The sequence below is a fragment of the Octopus bimaculoides genome, chromosome Z, assembly GCF_046866305.1.
Source record: "Octopus bimaculoides isolate indiv1 chromosome Z, ASM4686630v1, whole genome shotgun sequence".
NCBI lineage: Eukaryota > Metazoa > Mollusca > Cephalopoda > Octopoda > Octopodidae > Octopus > Octopus bimaculoides.
The window spans coordinates 37,099,935-37,120,283 of record NC_142944.1 but is presented as its reverse complement, the minus strand read 5'-3'; the positions used below and the strand labels follow the sequence as shown (position 1 = coordinate 37,120,283).

General features: G+C 38.6%; 1 protein-coding gene across 1 annotated transcript in view; it reads right to left on the bottom strand.

The window, feature by feature from the left end:
* Positions 1-11,874, bottom strand: part of LOC106872839 (exocyst complex component 8) — a 105,975-nt gene extending 94,101 nt beyond the window's left edge. The window contains exon 1 of the mRNA XM_014919972.3: positions 11,761-11,874. Within this exon, the coding sequence (XP_014775458.1) occupies positions 11,761-11,812 (52 nt within the window). The 5' untranslated portion in view covers positions 11,813-11,874. The remainder of the gene's footprint in view (positions 1-11,760) is intronic.
* Between the last annotated feature and the right edge of the window lie 8,475 nt (positions 11,875-20,349).

Genomic DNA, 20,349 nt, shown 5'->3' with positions numbered 1-20,349 from the left:
ACTAAGCACTTTTCCTATCTTCATATCTTTAATCACTACCATTCTTCTGTCAATTTAAATGGCCAGTCCTTCTGTAGAGTCTACTTGAGGTAGTCCCTGCATCTCCCATACTTTCTCTTCATCCAACAATCTCTTGAAATAGCATTTCCATATCTTTTTCTTTTCAGCATCAGTAAAAGCAAATGCACTGCGACCATTCCAAATATACTTTGCCCCACTGACATCTCAATTTCCTCTCACATACAACCTCCTGAAAACCTCATACCTCTGATTCTCATATCTTTGAATATTGGCAAATTTCTTTCTTATATCTTCTCTAGCTACATATAATTGTATCTAGCACCAAGATTATCTTCTTATTACTTGATTTTACTGTGGAGGCGCAATGGCCCAGTGGTTAGGGCAGCGGACTCGTGGTCATAGGATTTCGGTTTCGATTCCCAGACCGGGCGTTGTGAGTGTTTATTCAGCGAAAACACCTAAAGCTCCACGAGGCTCCGGCAGGGGATGGTGGCGAACCCGGCTGTACTCTACCACCACAACTTTCTCTCATTCCTACTTCCTGTTTCTGTTGTGCCTGTAATTCAAAGGGTCAGCCTTGTCACACTGTGTCACGCTGAATATACCCGAGAACTACGTTAAGGGTACACGTGTCTGTGGAATGCTCAGCCACTTGCACGTTAAGTTCACGAGCAGGCTGTTCCGTTGATCGGATCGACTGGAACTTTCGACGTCGTAAGCGACGGAGTGCCAACAACAATAACTTGATTTTACTCCTTGCTGATCCCTTTCTTCTAGTCATAAAGGCTAAGAGCCTTTATGACTATTGACTGCCACCACTCTATATTCCACCATGTCAGCCTCTTTTCAGCTAGGACCAAGCCAGTTGCCATTGGTAGGTTGCCATGCAGGAACTCGCAGCTGTTCTTCATACTTTAAGTTTCTTACTCTGCCATCTTAAGATATGCATTAATTAATATTTTTCTGAACCTTTTGCCGATAGATAGGTTTTTCAACTTATGCTTGCCTTCTCCAAATAATCTTTTGTAGCTTGTTGCTTCTAACTCTTATTCTAAAAGTTACTCAACACTGGTCATTTATTATTATCATTTTAATGTCTACTTTTCCATGCTTGTATGTAGCAGATAGAATTTATTGAGGTAAATTTTCTACAGCCAGATTCCATGCCTGTAACTAGTTTTCATCTGTTGGCAAACAAAGTAGTATTTCCTCATGGGCAGATATGTTTTTACGGAAGATTAGAAATACTGGATATACATGTTTATATACATATGTCTTGGCCCTGTGCCATTGTAACATTGCTCTCCACAAGCTTCCAGCCTGTGTGCTCCATTCACACATCCTGTCTCACTGTATCATTAATATCTGCTAGCCCCTGACCTGTGTGTTCCACCCACACATAACAAGGAAACTTTTCACACACCCAACAAACCAATCTATATCTCTTCCTCACATTTCCTCCTTCATATACTATGCCTAGCTCTCACTCCCCAGTTCCTCTGTATCATTGCTATCCAGTAGCCCCACCGACACTATATATACCCAGGTTTTTTCCACTCACTCTCCCACCCACTGCACTCTAATCACACTTCCTTCACAATATCCTGTCACTTATATTATGGCGTTCGAACCATAAGTATATGTCCTGGCACATGCCACCATCTATATCTCTCTCTTCCTTTACTCAACCATCCTATCTATACTCTGATTCCCGTCCCTTGAGAGTATGCCCAGTATATTGCCACCACCTCTATCCTGCTATCTCCCACTCTCTCCTTCTCCTGCATTTCCCTCAGGCTGGATAACCATGTATTTTCTTTGCAGCAGCACTCCTGTTTCTGTCTTCATTCCTGATCTCTCTCTCTCTCTCTCTCTGGCTGGGTAACTTTGTACCTCCTCTATGGCAAAACACTTGTGCCTGTCTCACTATAACCTTTCATCATCTGATACAAGATCACCTCCTCTAATGCCCCCTCCCCTCTCCAAAGAGATTTTTTTTTTGTCTTGGAAGTACTTAGTGACCCTGTCAGTGCAGGTGCCACTTAAAAGCATCCAGTCCACACTGTAAAGTGGTTGGTGTTTGGAAGGGCATCCAGCAGTAAAAACCATGCCAAAATTGACCTCACCTGTGTTTGTGCCATGTAAAAAGCACTGGGCCCAGTCTGCTGAGTGGTTGGTGTTAGGAAGGGCATCCAATTGTAAAAATTCTTGCCAAAACAGCTACAGAAATCTGGTGCAGGCTTCTGCCTGACCGGCTCCTGTCAAACCGACTCACCCATGCCAGCATGGAAGATGGACATTAAACAATGATAATGATATATACATAATACAAATGATCGTTTAATGTGGATGGAGCTTGTAGAAGAGGAAGACCTAAGAAGGCATGGGACAAAATGGTGAAGGCTGATGTCAGGAACTTGAACATCATGGAGGTGATGAGAAAGGACTGGAACGACTGATGATATGCAACTCTCAAGAAGACCCACTGATTTGGCAAATCTTCTAAGTTCTAGTAGTATTGTGTGTATGTGTTTGATATCATCATCATCGTTTAACGTCCACTTTCCATGCTGGCATGGGTTGGATGGTTTGACTGAGCACTGGTGGGCCAGATGGCTGCACCAGGCTCCAATTTGATCTGGCAGAGTTTCTACAGCTGGATGCCCTTCCTAACGGCAACCACTCCGAGAGTGTAGTGGGTGTTTATGTGCCACCGGCACAAGGGCCAGTCAGGCAGTACTGGCAACGGCCATGCTCAAATAGTGTTTTTACGTGTCACCTGCACAGGAGCCAGTCCAGCGGCACTGCCAATGCCCTCGCTCGAATGTTGTTTTCCACATACCACTGGCACGAGTGCCAGTAAGGCGATGCTGGTAATGATCACGCTCGAATGGTGCTTTTTACGTGCCACTGGCACGGGGGCCAGTCAGTGGCCCTAGCAACGATCACACTCGGATGGTGCTCTTAGCGCTCCACTAGCACAGCTTAACTTCCTCTTCAAGATATTTTCAGCAAGACACCCAGCTTTGCCTTGATACCACCAATCTTTCTCATTGTCTGAAGCCATTTCATTTGATATCCATCTCTTACCCTTGTACTTTCTCTTCACCTACATTTTTCACTGATCACCACCACTAAGCCACTAAATTATCTCACCTTCACCACCACATCTCTCACTCACCCTATACATTACACCTGCCTCTCTCCTCTCCCTGCAATCTGGTAACCTACCCAACCACTCATCATCTTTCTCTCTCATCCTTCACTTGTCAACTGCATCAATATTAGTATTCTGTTGATCCCCTACCCCCATATATCATTCTTATCCCTTATCCATTCACCGTTTGTCTACATTCATTCACTCATTATATTCACAGCCCTCAGTCATATACCATCACTTTCCCATACACTCTTGCATCATCCACCCATATATCTGGTTCTTCTATCCTCAGTTACTTCTACTCACCTCATATCTTGAGGGCCCATCAGATACCTCATCATTAATATTTTCTATCTCTTCCTTGCTCTACTCCAATCATACCCCAACCCTTCCTTCTAAAATATGAGTAACAATGTAGCTCCTCTACAGTATGAAATCTGTCCTGATCTGGTCCCTTCCTTCATGCTTTAACTCCTCATCTCCTAGCCTAAAGTCACTTCTCTTTGGGTCAGTAATCTTGCAAAGTATGTGGTAACCTCACTAGTGTTGGTAGCTTGAAAAAAAATCACTTAGTACACACTGTAAAATGGTTGGTATTAGGAAGGGCTAACCAGACAGATAGATATATACATACACAATTTTAACATCTATATTCCTATGCCTGGGAGGAGACTATATTGACCAGCATAGATGTGACCAGTGAAAGCAATATTTTGTCATTTCTTCCATGAAGAATAATAGCTTCAACTTCATCCTAACTCTTCTGCAACCTCCATCTTTCATGAAGCCCATTTACTTTGAGAGTACAATTCAATTTTATACAGGCGTGCCTCTCCATACACATAACATCTCCAAGTTAATGCAATCTTCTTTCTCTTGCCCACTATACCTAATTCCTCTTATGTTCAGTTTCTCTCACTTATTTGTGGACATCAAGTGAAGAATGCTCACTTCATTTCTCCATAACTTTCACAAAACCACTGCACCCAAGGCCTACCATGCAGCATTGCATTTTGTATTCAACCATCATACAATCAGCTCTTCACTGCTCTGAGGGATTGGTAAAAAGAGCATCTGGCTCTAGAAAACTTGCTTCAACATATCTTATCTGACCCTCAGACCCATGCAAGTATGGAAAAGAAAACAAAGAATAATGAAGATGAGGTGTGTATGATGATCACACACACACACACGTGTATATAATTATGCATATAAATATGAAGGCAACTAACCTAGAGGTTAGAATGTAGTACTTAGGATCTTGTGATCATGATTTCAATTCCTAAACCAGGTTGTGCACTGCATTCTTGAGCAAAACACTTCATTTCATGCTGCTCTACAATCACTCCAACATGTGACACACCACACATCATCATATAGCATGTCTTTCATAGTGGAATGTGTTGAACAGCACAACAGGGTCTGCCAGATTGGAGAACTGTTGTGTGTATATATATATATATATATATATATATATATGCGCATATATACATTGTTCATTGTTTAACATACAGTTTTTCATGTATAGAGAAGAGGCTATTTTTCAAACAAAATGTCAAAGACAAGAAAATCCAGTTATGTTATAACATGTGTTGACACCAACATGTTATAAAATATGTTGAGATGCAAAAAGATACATTACATAAGGGCATCTGTCTATAAAACAAAATCTTAATAGTATGTTTATGCCTAACCCATGCTAGCATGGAAAGTGGATGTAAAAGGAAACAAATGATGAGGATTTCAGCTATTGGCACTTATTATTGTTGTTGTTGCTATTGATATCACTGTGATATCACAGACAGTTTTAACATTGAAATTGGTAAAGTAGACATATTATTGACAGAGAAATACATAAAGTAATCAAGATATACAGAGAATATGACAAAGAGAATGTATATCTCAATTACATAAAGTAACAGAATGTGAATTTGTCATGAGCAACATGAATGCAACTGTGATCTCTGTATATGACACCTCAATCAGAACTGATAAATGAGAAAAAGATTGTCTCATTGAGATTCTCATTTAATGGACTACTCATAATAAGAATGGCAGCAACTTTGTTACCAGAGTTGTTGATGTTAATGCATATTGTGGATAACACTATGATGGCTAGGTGAGTGATATGACAGGGAAGAGGAGGATATAGAAACATAAAATATAAGGAACAACTGAGTTTCTGCAAAGCAAGCTGACATGAAATTCAAATGAAATTTGAGGATATAGCAAGTCCCAGTCAGATGAAAGGTAACATTGTGAGAGCCATATAAGCTAAGAAACAAATCTTGAAAAATGGAAAGAAGAGGAAAGCAAGGAACAATATGAAAGAGCTAGAAAAAAACCCTACATACTAGGTATATATAGCAAAACTGTAACTGATAATAAGAAGTTAGTACAAGTAAGGCAATGAGATGATTAGATGTATAGGGTGTTCTAGAAAGCAAAAGAAATGGATCAGTATAAATCAGGACAACATTGATAAAGCATCATTGAATGTGGGAAATATATGGGAGAAAGATGGACTTCCTTAAGTAAATTCAATAGAAGGACTATCTGTAAAGCAGGAAACTATACAGTCAATAGTTGCCAATAAGGATATGAAGGCAAGGAAAGCAACTGGATTATCATGGATGCTTGCTGAGACACTCAAAATATCAAGTGAAATAGGACATAGACTAGTTATATGTATGGTTGCCAATGAGATAGCACAAGGAAAGGATCCCTGTTTACAATGATTACAACTGCAAGAGAGGTGAGAGATGCACAAGAAAGAAATAACAAACTAATGGAGAGAAGACCTTGACTGATCAAAACTGACTATTCATCTACACATGTATGTGTAAGGGTTAGGATAAGATATTTCGAGAAAAAGTGGTAGTTACCCATTCAAGCAAATCTTTGTTCACACCACTGACATTATCCAACGGACTTGGCCTGATACAACTTGACACTATTGTTATTGCAGGTTGCTTGTTTGTTGGCACTCCATCGCTTACGACGTCGAGGGTTCCAGTTGATCCGATCAACGGAACAGCCTGCTCGTGAAATTAACGTGCAAGTGGCTGAGTACTCCACAGACACGTGTACCCTTAACGTAGCTCTCGGGGATATTCAGCGTGACACAGTGTGACAAGGCTGACCCTTTGAATTACAGGCACAACAGAAACAGGAAGTAAGAGTGAGAGAAAGTTGTGGTGAAAGAGTACAGCAGGGTTCGCCACCTCCTCCTGCTGGAGCCTTGTGGAGCTTTAGGTGTTTTTGCTCAACAAACCCTCACAACGCCCGGTCTGGGAATCAAAACCGTGATCCTATGACTGCGAGACCACTGGGCCATTGCGCCTCCTATTGCAGGTAATGCTGTCAAAATTCAAAGAACCAGAATAGATACCTACCACAAGACATCTTTCCTAATATTCTAACAGTTCCACCAATCTACCATTTTGGAATGGTATCTTTTATCAACTATGAAAAGATGGAAGGCAAATTAACCTCAGTGAGGTTTGAACTTAGGCTTCAGAATGTCAGGTACACTGAAATAGTTAGTAGTAGGTGCATTTATGAAATCCTCTTACATATGTAGAGGGTTGTGCGTTTGAGAAGTTCATTTCTCAATCACAGAATTTCAGGTTCAGTCCCACTACAGCACCTTGGACAATTGTCTTCTACTATAGCCCCAGGTAAACTAATGTCATGTGAAGGAATTTGGAAGATGGAATCTGAAAGAAATCCATTAGTTGCCATCTATCTATCTATTTATAAGTATCGGTGTGTGTAAATATGTATGTAAATATCATCATTTAATGTATGGCTCCCGTTCTGGCATGTGTTGGGTCAGGGGTTTTGACTTGCGGACCCCTTTATATTTCAGGCTTTACCTTAGGGACCCCCTTATAAACGCTTACAAAATTTATACATAAATATTTGCTTAAAATAACATATATTTTTACATTTATTTATTTAACAGTATTTAACAAATAGGTTTATTGTCAATTAAAAGATTTCGATTAAAAAACATATATAGAATCAAATTGCCCATAAAAAGTATTTGCTGTCCACGGACCCCCTGTGGTCTGCGGACCAGTTTGAAAACCCCTGTGTTGGGTGGTTCAACAGGATCTGATGAGCTGGACAGTTCTATCAAGCATCAATGTCTACTTTGGTATGGTTTTTTACAGCTGTATACCCTTTCAAATGCCAACCATTTTACATGTACTAGTGGAGATCATCATGTATCTTGCAATGCCAAAATGTTGAAGGAGAAGAAAGAGTGAGCAATAATTTTAGATAAAGGGTTGAGAGAGGGTGAAGTAAGAGGAACAAATTTATAGTTTTGAGAGGAGAGTCAGACAAGTGGAAAAGCATGCAGCAATGAAGGTTAGAACTAACGCAGCAAAGTGTTTCATCATGTGCCCAGTATGCAGCAGCTACTGTGCAGACTTTGGACTCAGATCCCACAAGAGGGTACAAAAATGAACAAAATCCTAGGTTGGACTGTATCAATTGTGATAGTCAACCAACAGCAAGGAGATAATGGAGAAAGTAAAAGACTAGTGGAGAAGATTAGTTACTAATTGCAGGGTGAATATCGCAAGGAACAAGGGACAGGGAAGGGATTAGTGGTAGAAGTTATTGTAAAAAGATGGTGATAGAGTGGAGAGGTCATAGGATGGGTCAAGTAGAGGAATCTAGGGTGATCTTACTTTATAAAGATGAATATGGACAAGTATAAAGGAAAGGGGGCAGAAAGCAATAGGCTAGGGTGGGCAGGAATCCTCAGTGAGTCACTGAAGGAAGGTGTGGAGGGTGGGGATAGACCTGAGGGAGAAATGAGAAGAGGTGCTAAGGAGGTGAAGAAGCTGTGGGGAAAGAGTAGTGGGAGAAAAAGAAGCAGAGGGTGAATGGGGAGAGGCTAGTGGGAGAAAAAGAAGAAGAGGGTGAGTGGGGAGAGGCTAGTGGGAGAAAAAGAAGCAGAGGCTGAGTGGGGAGAGGCTAGTGGGAGAAAAAGAAGCAGAGGGTGAGTGCAGTGAGTATAGTGGGGGAAAAAGAAAAGGAAAGGAAACATCTGCATATGAATGCCATGAAAGCATCTCAGATGGAGAGGCAGTGGAAGGATCGTAAATGGGAAGGCTGCAAAGAGAAAGTGGTAAGAGAAAAGGGAAACAGTGGGAATCCTAGAGGTATAAGAGCAGGTAGTAAGATGAAGGTAAGAAGAGGTAAGAAATAAAGGAGGTATTCTGGGAGAAATACTGGTTGTATGTGTGCACTGTGATAAGATGGGAGGGGTGGTATGGTGAGTTTGGTGGAAAGTAAATACATATCATCAACATTTATAAATATACCTATATATATATATATATATATATATATATATATATATATATATATCATCATCATCATTTAACGTCCGCTTTCCATGTTAGCATGGGTTGGACGATTTGACTGAGGACTGGCAAGCCAGAAGGCTGCACCAGGCTCCAATCTGATTTGGCAGAGTTTCTACAGCTGGATGCCCTTCCTAACGCCAACCACTCCAAAAGTGTAGTGGGTGCTTTCACGTGCCACCAGCATGAAGGCCAGTCAGGCAGTACTGGCAACGGCCACGCTCAAAATGGTGTATTTTATGTGGCACGTGAAAGCACCCACTACACTTTTGGAGTGGTTGGCGTTAGGAAGGGCATCCATGTATTCCTCTTGGAATAGTAGTAACAAAGAATGGCAAAGAAGAAAACGAGGAAAAAAAATTGAAGGCCATTTGAACATTTTCAAAGAAGAAACACTTGGTCATGTTTTTGTTGTCACACCAATGGCAGGAGAACTGTATTATTTAAGAATTTTATCGCATGGATAGTATTTTTTCCTTTGCGTTGTGCATCAACAATTTCAGCTTGGAGTGGTTGTGACCCAACGGGTCACTGGTACATCTAATATATATCATCATCATCGTTTAACGTCCGCTTTCCATGCTAGCATGGGTTGGACGATTTGACTGAGGACTGGTGAACCAGGTGGTTACACCAGGCTCCAATCTGATTTGGCAGAGTTTCTACAGCTGGATGCCCTTCCTAACGCCAACCACTCCGAGAGTGTAGTGGGTGCTTTTACATGCCACCGGCACGAAGGCCAGTCAGGCGGTACTGGCAACGGCCAAGGTCAAAGTGGTATCTTTTACGTGCCACCTGCATGGGAGCCAGTCCAGTGGCACTGGCAACGATCTCGCTTGAATGTCCTTACGTGCCTGGGCACAGGTGCCATCTCGATTTTGCTTTCGCTTACCTCAACAGGTCTTCGCAAGCCGAGTTTCTGTGTCCAATGAAGGAGACGACGTTGGCATGGGTGCCATCCGTCGAAATCAGTTCGATTTCACTTGCCTCAACAGGTCTTCGCAAGTGGAGTTTAGTGTCCAACGTAGGAAGGTAGGCATCCTGGCTGAGGCTTTGGATTTAGGTTGCACTTTGCCTGCCGGGTCTTCTCACACACAGCATATTTCCAAAGATCTCATTCAGAAGTCATTGCCTCGGTGAGGCCCAATGTTCGAAGGTCGTGCCTCACCACCTCATCCCAGGTCTTCCTGGGCCTGCCTCTTCCACAGGTTTCCTCAACCGCTAGGGTGTGGCACTTTTTCACACAGCTATCCTCATCCATTCTCGCCACATGACCATACCAGCGCAAACGTCTCTCTTGCACACCACAGCTGATGCTTCTTAGGTTCAACTTTTCTCTCAAGGTACTTACACTCTGTCTAGTATGCACACTGACATTACACATCCATCAGAGCATACTGGCTTCATTCCTTGTGAGCCTACGTATGTCCTCAGCAGTTACAGCCCATGTTTCACTGCCATGTAGCATGGCTGTTCATACACGTGCGTCATACAGTCTGCCTTTTACTCTGAGTGAGAGGCCCTTTGTCACCAGCAGAGGTAAGAGCTCTCTGAACTTTGCCCATATATATATATATATAAATATATATATAATGGAAATGTACTTGTATGGCAAGTGACTTGATCTGAGATCATGTGCTGAAACAAAAACCATTTCAGCATGGAAGATGTTTATAAGCCATTTAAGAACACACAAAAAACTGTTAGATTCACTTCAACATTTTGTGGTTTCAAAGCACCGAAAATATTTTAACACAGATAAAATTTAAATGTTGAAGTGAATCTATTGGTTTTTTGTGTGTTCTTAAATGGTTTATAAACATCTTCCATGCTGACCGTAGGCTTGAAACATAAAAGACTTTCTCACATTCCCGCACATCAAATTAATACACCTGCTTGTTGTTTATACACCTCTCTTCGTCTTTTGTTTTTCTGTAAATTTCAACTATATATATACACAGGTGCATTTTGATGTGAGCAGGTGTCTTCTGTAGCACTGCACAGTCAATCTGTACAGTCCTTTGTCACTTTGTGAGCTGTATCCCCTCCAGATCAGCTTCCACCACATTACTCCTAGACTTCCTCTTCCACAAGCTCCATCAACTTCGAGTGTTCAACACCTTCTTATGCAGCAGTCTTTCTCCATATACATTACATGCCTCTACCACTACAACCTTTTTACTTACCAACTATACCTGATTCTTCTTATACCCAATTTTTCTTTTAGCACATTTGTACTTTGCTATTCATGTCAACTAAAGCATTCTAGCTTCATCTTTTTCCAGTCTTCACAATTTTTTTTTACATTCAAGGTCCATGTTTTACTACCATGCAATTTTGTATTTCTTTGTATTTCTACCACAGGTATCATACGATTTACCCTTCACTTTGAGGAAGAATACCTTTATTACTAGCACCTATAATTTTCTCTATCTTGTTCTTTTTCTACTATATTTTCAGAGCAACTACCTTCCCTAAAATTAGTCTCCTAGGTAACAGAAGCTTCACATATACAGGCAGACAGACAGAGGTAGATAGATAGATAGATAGATAGCAGTTAGACAGGTTAGAAAGACAGACAAGTACGCAGAGGATTAGATGGACAAAAGAGGGAGATACGTAGCAATTTAGTTAAACAACAAATATTCAAGTGTTTCTTTACCCTTTAATTATATGCAGAGACTTCCGCTTCTTTATTAAAATATTTTCCTCGAGATTCTTTTAAAAATTGTCACTGTGTGTTCTATTGTTTTACTTGAAAATTAGCGGAAAATACTGAATGAAATATGTTAATTTAATAGACACTATGTGCAATTATTACTGCTATAACAATAACAAGTGCGAATTAAATATCAAATGTTGTCATAACTTGTTACATCGGCTGATTGTTTTGTAAATGTTAGCAATATAGAAACAGATATTTAATACATCGGCGCAATAGGGAATGGAAAGAAAAGACTGATTAGGTCGGCTTTGAACTTTTATGAGTAGGAGCAAAATAAAATTGGTGTTAAGATACTTTAGGTCATCGAATTTGTCAATTTCACATCGTAATTGTAGGTAACTCTTAAAGCAAAAAGAAAATTAATTACAATGATTATTCTGAGAAACTCCAAAAAGAAAATTTTATAAATATAAATCTGGGCGTGTATCTGTAATATGTACTATAAAATCGTTATCGCTAATAATACTTACAGTCTTCTGGGTTAAAGCCCGGTTTAGACAAAATTCTTTTAAGGTCGCCCATTTTGTTCAGTGGAAGTAAATAAGCTACCAAGAGCAGCTAACTCAGTATTCGATTTTTAAAAAAAAATCAATTTATTTGGTTAAAGTTAAAAATAGAGTTTATCTCTCAAAGATTGTATGGAAATTAGAAACTATTTCAGCTACTTAATTTTTGCTTAACTAAATCGAACGGAAACAAGGCTTTTGAAGATATATATATATATATATATATATATATATATAATAATTATATTAGGGATAAAATCCAAAATTACAGTTCATAAACCTTGGTTCTTTTCCCTAATACTATATATATATATATATATACAAAAATAAGAGGGATGGCCAGCAAAAGTGGACTCCTATATGCTAGAAATAGATGCCGAATCATCTAACCACGAAAAAAATATATGTTCTCAGTGAAAATTCAGAGACACAACAGACTGTAAAAGGGCAAGACAAATGAAAAAATACTAGTATTTTTTCATTTTTCATTTGTCTTGCCCTTTTACAGTCTGTTGTGTCGCTGAATTTTTACTGAGAACATATTTTTTTCGTGGTTAGATGATTCGGCATCTATTTCTAGCATATAGGAGTCCACTTTTGCTGGTCATCCCTCTTATTTTTGTATGTAATATAATTTTAATCTTCGGATTTTTTTTAATATGCTAAGACCACTGGTTCAAATTGATTAATATCAATTTCTACCCTCATAAATAAATTTATATATATATATATATATCTTCAAAAGCCTTGTTTCCGTTCGATTTATATATATATATATATATATATATAAAGTGTAGTATATTGCCACTTAAGTGTGGCTGACCCCTAGGGGTGGATGTTACTGTTACAGTTACTGTTAATACTTCATTTAGAGAATTAACATTGCTTGTTTTCACCTTTTCAATATCAGTGAAGAATGTCACTGGAAAAGAAGATATAAGATTTTGCCAGGTTTTTCTCTCTCACCAAGGTCATCAGCTGTCGAACGCCGAAGAAGGGAAATAACCCTGAAATCCGGATACGTTCGTGCTGCTGGTCGTGGTGAGAGGGATAACTCCCTTGGCAAACAGGACACAGTCGTGTGTCGATAAGCCAGCTGGAGGAGATGTCCTCCTGGGGCTAAAAGCAACAGTAACATCCACCCCTAGGGGTCAGCCACACTTAAGTGGCAATATACTACACTTTATCGTGCAGTTACTGTTAATACTTCATTTAGAGAATTAACATTGCTTGTTTTCACCTTTTCAATATCAGTGAAGAATGTCACTGGAAAAGAAGATATAAGATTTTGCCAGGTTTTTCTCTCTCACCAAGGTCATCAGCTGTCGAACGCCGAAGAAGGGAAATAACCCTGAAATCCGGATACGTTCGTGCTGCTGGTCGTGGTGAGAGGGATAACTCCCTTGGCAAACAGGACACAGTCGTGTGTCGATAAGCCAGCTGGAGGAGATGTCCTCCTGGGGCTAAAAGCAACAGTAACATCCACCCCTAGGGGTCAGCCACACTTAAGTGGCAATATACTACACTTTATCGTGCAGTTACTGTTAATACTTCATTTAGAGAATTAACATATATATATATATATATATATATATATATATATATATATATATATAGTAAATTAATAAAACCTTCCTGAATAGGCTGAACAGTTTTTAAAAATTTTTTATGACGTTTAAGAACAGCTTTCCTTCAAAGTCCCACAGACTTCATTGCAAATGGAAAGGATGCTGAAGTGGGGGAATAAAAAAAAATTACTGGATGTTTAGAATTGTAATTTCCGTTTTATGAGAAACATGAATATTGGATGCTAATAAATAAATAAATAAATAAAAAGCACTTTTTCTCCGCGGGACTTCAAGAAAAAGCTTCACCAAAAATTCAGCTTTTTTTTTTTTTTTAACCTTTGTGGACTTGAGAAAATACATTGGTATTTAACTTTTGATATAAGGCCACACATTGGTGCGGGAAAAAAGTATTTTATTGATACCAGAAAGCAAAAAAACATTCAGTCGTAGAAGAATTGAACCCAGAAATATATCCGGTCAATATACAGTTTGAGATCCGTAGACGATAAAAAAAAAAAAAAAAGAAACAGCCTACTAGTTGAAAAAATGTGTAGAAAACGAATATGAAAAAATAATTTGCGCGAACGAACGGGGCTGGGGATGGGGAGAGGACATTCAGAAAATTCACAAGATACGATTTTCTCCTTATAACTTTCAGGAAAATGGATATATATTACTGAAATTTCATAGAAATACCGTTCAAATGGCACAAATTACGATTATAAAGAAATTTCTGGGGAAAATGTTTTCCGAAGGGGTGGGGAAAGGACTGTCAGAAAATTCACACGATATATTTTTTCTCCCCCCATAAATTTCAGGAAAAGGAATATCTTTTAATGAAATTTTACAGAAACGTCGGATCTTCGTGGTTTGACGGGCAACACTTGTTTTCTTAACGAAACACTTTCAAACTTGGGACACTGGTAGAATGTGTCATACAAAACAACTTTTTCTCTTATCCTCCTTAACAAAAAATTGTACATCGCAAGTTATTTCATGTTAAAGTTGTCGTATTTCTGTAATTTCAACCAATCACTGACGTCTAATTCAGCTGAATACAGTCAGTGCTGGCCGGTCATAAAAATGTTATTCCCTGTGACATATTTCATCCGGTTTAATCGTAATTTATACGCATATATTGTTTATATAATAAATTACGCTGTGCGTATCTGTGTGTGTAACAATTTTAGAGTTAGGGTTAATTTTTGGTTTACGGTTAGGGTTATGATTATTTTTGGCATAACCTCACTCATAACCCCAAACCCTAACCCTAAACTAGAGTTTGATTTGAAGAAGATTTGGCTGCTATTTCTAGGAAATGAAGCACTTGGTGGAGGTGAATTAATAATTCTGCCAGCTCCAATAACAAGTGCAGGCAATATTCAAGTATTTTGATGGCTTTTTCCCCTTTGTTTACGAACAGTCTAGTTAATCGGAAATGTCAGAACTAACGGGGATTAATACCATATACACCGTCACAGCACTAACTGTATTCAACTGAATAGACGTCAGTGATTAGTTAAAATTATCGAAATAAGACAATTTTTAACGTGAAATAAATTCGAATACAAAAATTTTTATCTGTTCTATACCACAAAATATACAAGTATACGAAGTTTGAAAGTGTTTCGGTACCAAAAACACTACATAAAAAAATGTTGCCCGTCAAACCACAAAGATCCGAAACGTCTTTCAAACAGCATAAATTCCGAATATAAAGAAATTTGTGGGGAAAATGTTTCCCTGAAAGTTATGAGGGAAAAAAATCGGATCGTGTGAATTTTCCGAAAGTCCTCTCCCCACACATTCCCCGTTCGTTTGCGCAAATTTTTGTTTTCATATTCATTTTCTACACGATTTTTTTTTTTTCGTTTTGGTGACCGAGTGCTAAACTAGATCTTGAAAGTTATGAGGGAAAAAACGGATCGTGTGAACTTTCTGATAGTCCTCTCCCCACCCATTTCGGAAAACATTTTCCCCACAAATTTCTTTATAATTGTAATCGATGCTGTTTGAAAGGTGTTTCTGTAAAATTTCATTAAAAGATATCCATTTTCCTGAAAGTTATGCGAGAAAAAACGGATCGTGTGAATTTTCAAAAATCCTCTCCCCACCCCTTCGGAAAACATTTTCCCCAGAAATGTCTTTATAATCATAATCTGTGCCATTTGAACGGTATTTCTATAAAATTTCATAAATATATATCCATTTTTCTGAAAGTTATGAGGGATCTTGTGAATTTTCCGAAAGTCTTCTCCCCACTCTCCCGTTCGTTTGCGCAATTTTTTTTCATATTCGTTTTCTACGCATTTTTTAATACTTCGTAGGCTAGATTTTTTCAGTTTTCGTTAACGGGTCTTCAACTGTATGTTGACCATATATTCTTAATTAAATTACACATTCTAAAATAGAATTGAGAGCAATAGCTATAAACATTGAACTCCTGCAAGAACATATTCTAAATTTATCCAAAATATTTTACGTCTGGTCTGTAATCTATAGCCTAAAGCATTCCTAAGAATAAAAATAAACCCCCAAATGTCTTTACAAGATAGTTATTTTTGCTCAAAGTCTAAAAATGGAATGAAGTTAGAGAAATTCATTTAATACCATACGATTTGAACAGTCACTGATGGATCTTGTTTACATTCTAGTTATTTTGATTTACTCTGTTTTTCATGGCATTGAACACTCTACAGATATACAATATTTCCGTATGACGAAACACTGACATGCATGAGGTATCTAATCGTATGCGATGCAGTGTGACCGTCTGGACATGTTACACTGTCTCCATTCTATTTCTGTACGTCTGTTGTTAATGTTGTTTTAACTGAGGTCAGTCCTAATCGAAGAAATTACACCAGTGACCATTCTGCCTTTTCCTTCTGTGCAAGCAACTTGTGGCAACAGTCTCTCCAACACCTCATTTTCAAAAGCGGTAAAATTTGCAGGAGATTTGATTGCTGTTTTTAGCAGGTCGAGGCCCACTCGTTGATGCATCTGTACATCTGCAAATTATGGTGGTGGCAAAGATGTTCTTAGCCACAGAGCAACTGTTGCTTTTCTTCAACACTTCTCGTTGAACCTGAACGTCCTTGCACGGTGTTTGGGAATGAATGACTTTTTGATTTTGCAACTATTTTGGTAGTTATTATTGCATATGATTTTCTTTTGTCTATATTGAATGACAGAGAAATAGTGCTTTTAGAGGATAATGAATGGCAATAGTTCCACTTTATTATACATGCTTCAGAGCCATTTGGGTAACATACTGGCAGAGACCATGACGATAAGAAACAGTCGATTTGGAAGATGTTTTAAGTTTGCGGTCAGATTCGTAGGTAACGATTGGGGAAGTCATGCAGCTGTGTTTGAAGAATAATGGGCATTGACAAGAATAGCTAAAACAGGTTTCTTGATAATATACATAAAAAATATTGCAATGTTACCAAATATCACCAAATGAATTGTTTGCGGAGGAAAGCTATAGAGCTAAGGGTTTTTTTTAACAAATACGGCCCCTGCTCTATATCATTGCTGACGACTTCTCTAGTTGGCTCTAATGGCGAGAGATTATTAGTATGAAATGATCCACACGAAGGAGGCTAAATATGTTTTGAGGAAATTTTTGTTGAGTAATATCAAGTCAACCCTATGGTATTGAGATTGTCGGTCGAAGGACAAAGCAAGAAGAGGCCTCTATACCGTTGCTCGACCTGTAACAAAGCCTATCTTAAACACTACCCTATTGTCTTGATAAATAGTTAAATATACATAATTTACAACAAAATATATGTCAGAAAGAAGAGAGTATGGTTATGGCAAGAGATCGGGTTAAATGATGTTTTCTGGACATACAGTTCATATAGGTTACAATAAATGGTCGAGAGGACGGGTCCTTGGAGTAATACATCCAGGAAATTACTGATACAAATGGTGTTATATAATATTCAGGTTTCGTTGCTTGAAATAGTTTTTCATCAGCATTTTGTGTTTAATTAAAAGGTGGGGACTAGAGTGGACGTTTTGTGAGTAGGATGGCCGTTGAGTATTTAGGAATTTTGCGACTATGCATTCAGGGATTATGTGTCTTAAATCTGTGTGATGTATTTTTCTTTTTTCAGTTATGGTTTCTCTTCGGCTTTAGAATTGGAATGATTTTGTTTTGTATTCATCTTCTGGACATTTGGCATTGTCGAAGAGGTGTCTTACATTGTACCATGAACATGGGAGCAAAGAAATTTCTTGTGTTCGTCACTCAACTAACTATGTAGAGGATCTTTCTGATTTGGCGGACGCCACTTTACTTGAAATTAACCCAGAGCTATCTTGAAGCAAGATTAAAGAGAAACAATAGTGTTGAAGCTTCAGAATGCAGCCATTGCAGAGAGACCCATAGAAGAAAACAACACAAACCGACTACAAATTCTTAAATTTCCCCCTAAAGAACAGGAATGTATCATCTAGTATATTATAACTATATTTATAGATAATCTGAACTTCCCTGTTACACAGCACTTCCACCCAAATCATTTTTCCTCGCTACTCTTAATATCTCATCGCTCAGATGACTTCAGGCACCCCCCCCCCGCTCAGAACGTCATTCTCTATACAACTTTACATTTTCCGAATAAATATCAACTGCAGATGTTGTAGCTGAAAATAAACCATAATTAATCTGACCAATGAGGGATGACAAAGATTAGGATCCTAGTTCTTGACCAAGTCCTAAGTATAATTATAAGCACAGGGCTTGAAATTTTGGCAGGAAGGATGGCTTGGTGATTATATCGATCCGAAAGGATGAAAGGCAAAGTCCACCTTGGCAGAATTTGAAATCATAACGTAAAATCAGAAGAAAAGTTGCTCAACATTTTGTCTAGCGTGCTAACAATCCTGCCAGCTCGCCGCCTTAATGATAGTAAACACAAAATATCTGATCAGTTTAAGGTATTGGCAACTCTAGCAGTCATCTGAGGCATTACGTGTCTGGGAGAGTCACAGGTCCGTCGCCAGACTTTGGTGTCTGGGAGTGTTTCAGAATATTCTGGGTGTGCACTAATTTGTAACAATGCTAAAGTGGTGTTTAAAAATAAGTGTATCGCTGTCAATCTGAGAGTGCACCATTGAATAGTGAGTGGGGCAGTGCCGTCCAGGACACCCCCTAAGCGACAGGCATGGAGAATTACATCATGTGTTTTGGATATTCACAGAATACAAAGATAGAAATATGAAAATAATAAAAAATGTATATTTAATAAATCCAAATACACAAACTATATTTCTTTATTTGCAGGTTTTACTTTTTTCTTTTACTTGTCTTCATCACTGGATTACAATAATGCTGGGGTACAGCCTTAAAGGACTTCAGTCGAACAAGTCGACCCCAATAACCATTTTAAGTCGGTCTCTCTAAATTACAGGGACGTAAGCAAACCAGCATCGGTTGTCAAATGCTGGAGGGGACAAACACACGCACGCCACATGCATACACACATATCAGACGGGCTTCCACACAGTTTCCGCACACCAAATTCAGTCACACTATATTGGTCGGTCCCGGGCTTTAGTAGAAGACACTAACTCAAGGTGCCGCGCAGTGTAACTGAACCCAAAACCATATGGTTACATAGCGAGCTTCTTAATCACATAGATGATATACCTAAGCTTATTGAGAATATTCGTTAATTAAAATTTTGAAAAAAAAAAATGTAAGGGCATCAAAATTCAGCTTAGGCACCAGTAACCCTCGGGTGGCCAGCCCTAAGTGTTGAATATAATGTCTGAAAAGAAGACGGTTGAAAAGCTGGACGAACTATGAAAATATTGGTGATGAGAGCAATGGGTGAGTAAATTAGTGTAAGCTAGAGAGGTTACTTGGCCGGGAAGCAATTAATATAAAGGTCACCGTTGCTTATTTAATAACACAAAGTTAGTTTGAATGAAAATATCAGCCAGAAAAATCCCCATTTTATTTTTGCCGTAGATAATCAGCCCTGTGGAAGTTATATTTTATCCCTTCCGGCTTGTTAAATCTACTTTACTTTTGCTTCGTACCAGTTGATATTCCTTTCCCTTTAATATCCCTCACCCTTCCTTACTAACTGTGTGCTTTAGATAATACAAACACCCACCACACACATTTACCACTTCAAGCCACTGAAATCATGCTGTAATGTCGTAGCATCACCTCTACTACTTGCCCCCGCTGCCAAATATGCCCCTTACACTCCAGCAACATATCTTTGGATAGACGGCTGCTTTCTATTTTCCAACCTAATTTTCCATTTTTCTTTTCTAACTCTTTCTCCCACTTCTATTCGCTACCATTTTGTCCAAGCTTTTTTTATTTATTTTTTTTCAGAGGAGAGGCACGTAGTTCTTCAAACTAATTTTGAATACGATATATCTAAGAAGGTGGTTATTCCATGAGAGAGAGAGAGAGAGAGAGAGAGAGAGTGTGTGTGTGTAAGCTAGCAATTTAAAAGTTAAAAAGATAATTTTCTTTTCTGTTATTAATAGTATGATTTTAAATAACCATCCAAGATGGTATCCAACTTAGGAAGGATCAAATAAATGTCCAATTCAAGCCAGATCAGAAATAACATGTTAATTAAGAATAATTAGAGAATGGCATGCAGACATCCACATACATCAGCACGCATATATTCACACGCGCGCGCGCATAAATATTTGCTTATACCCCCCACACATACATATTTGTATATATTCATACACACGCACACACACTATATAAATATTTACATATATTCACACAAATACATATGAATACTTGCTATGTTCACTCACTTACACGTTGAAGATCAACAAGGTTGCGTGTCTAAATTTCACGAACCTTCCTTAGAATATTCCCTAACATTTTTCATGAAGTCCCTCATAAAAAAGCAAAACAAGCTGTAGGCGAAGGTAAAGAATATGCACACCACTCGTTTTCGGCGGTTAGGGTTAGGATTAAGGTTAC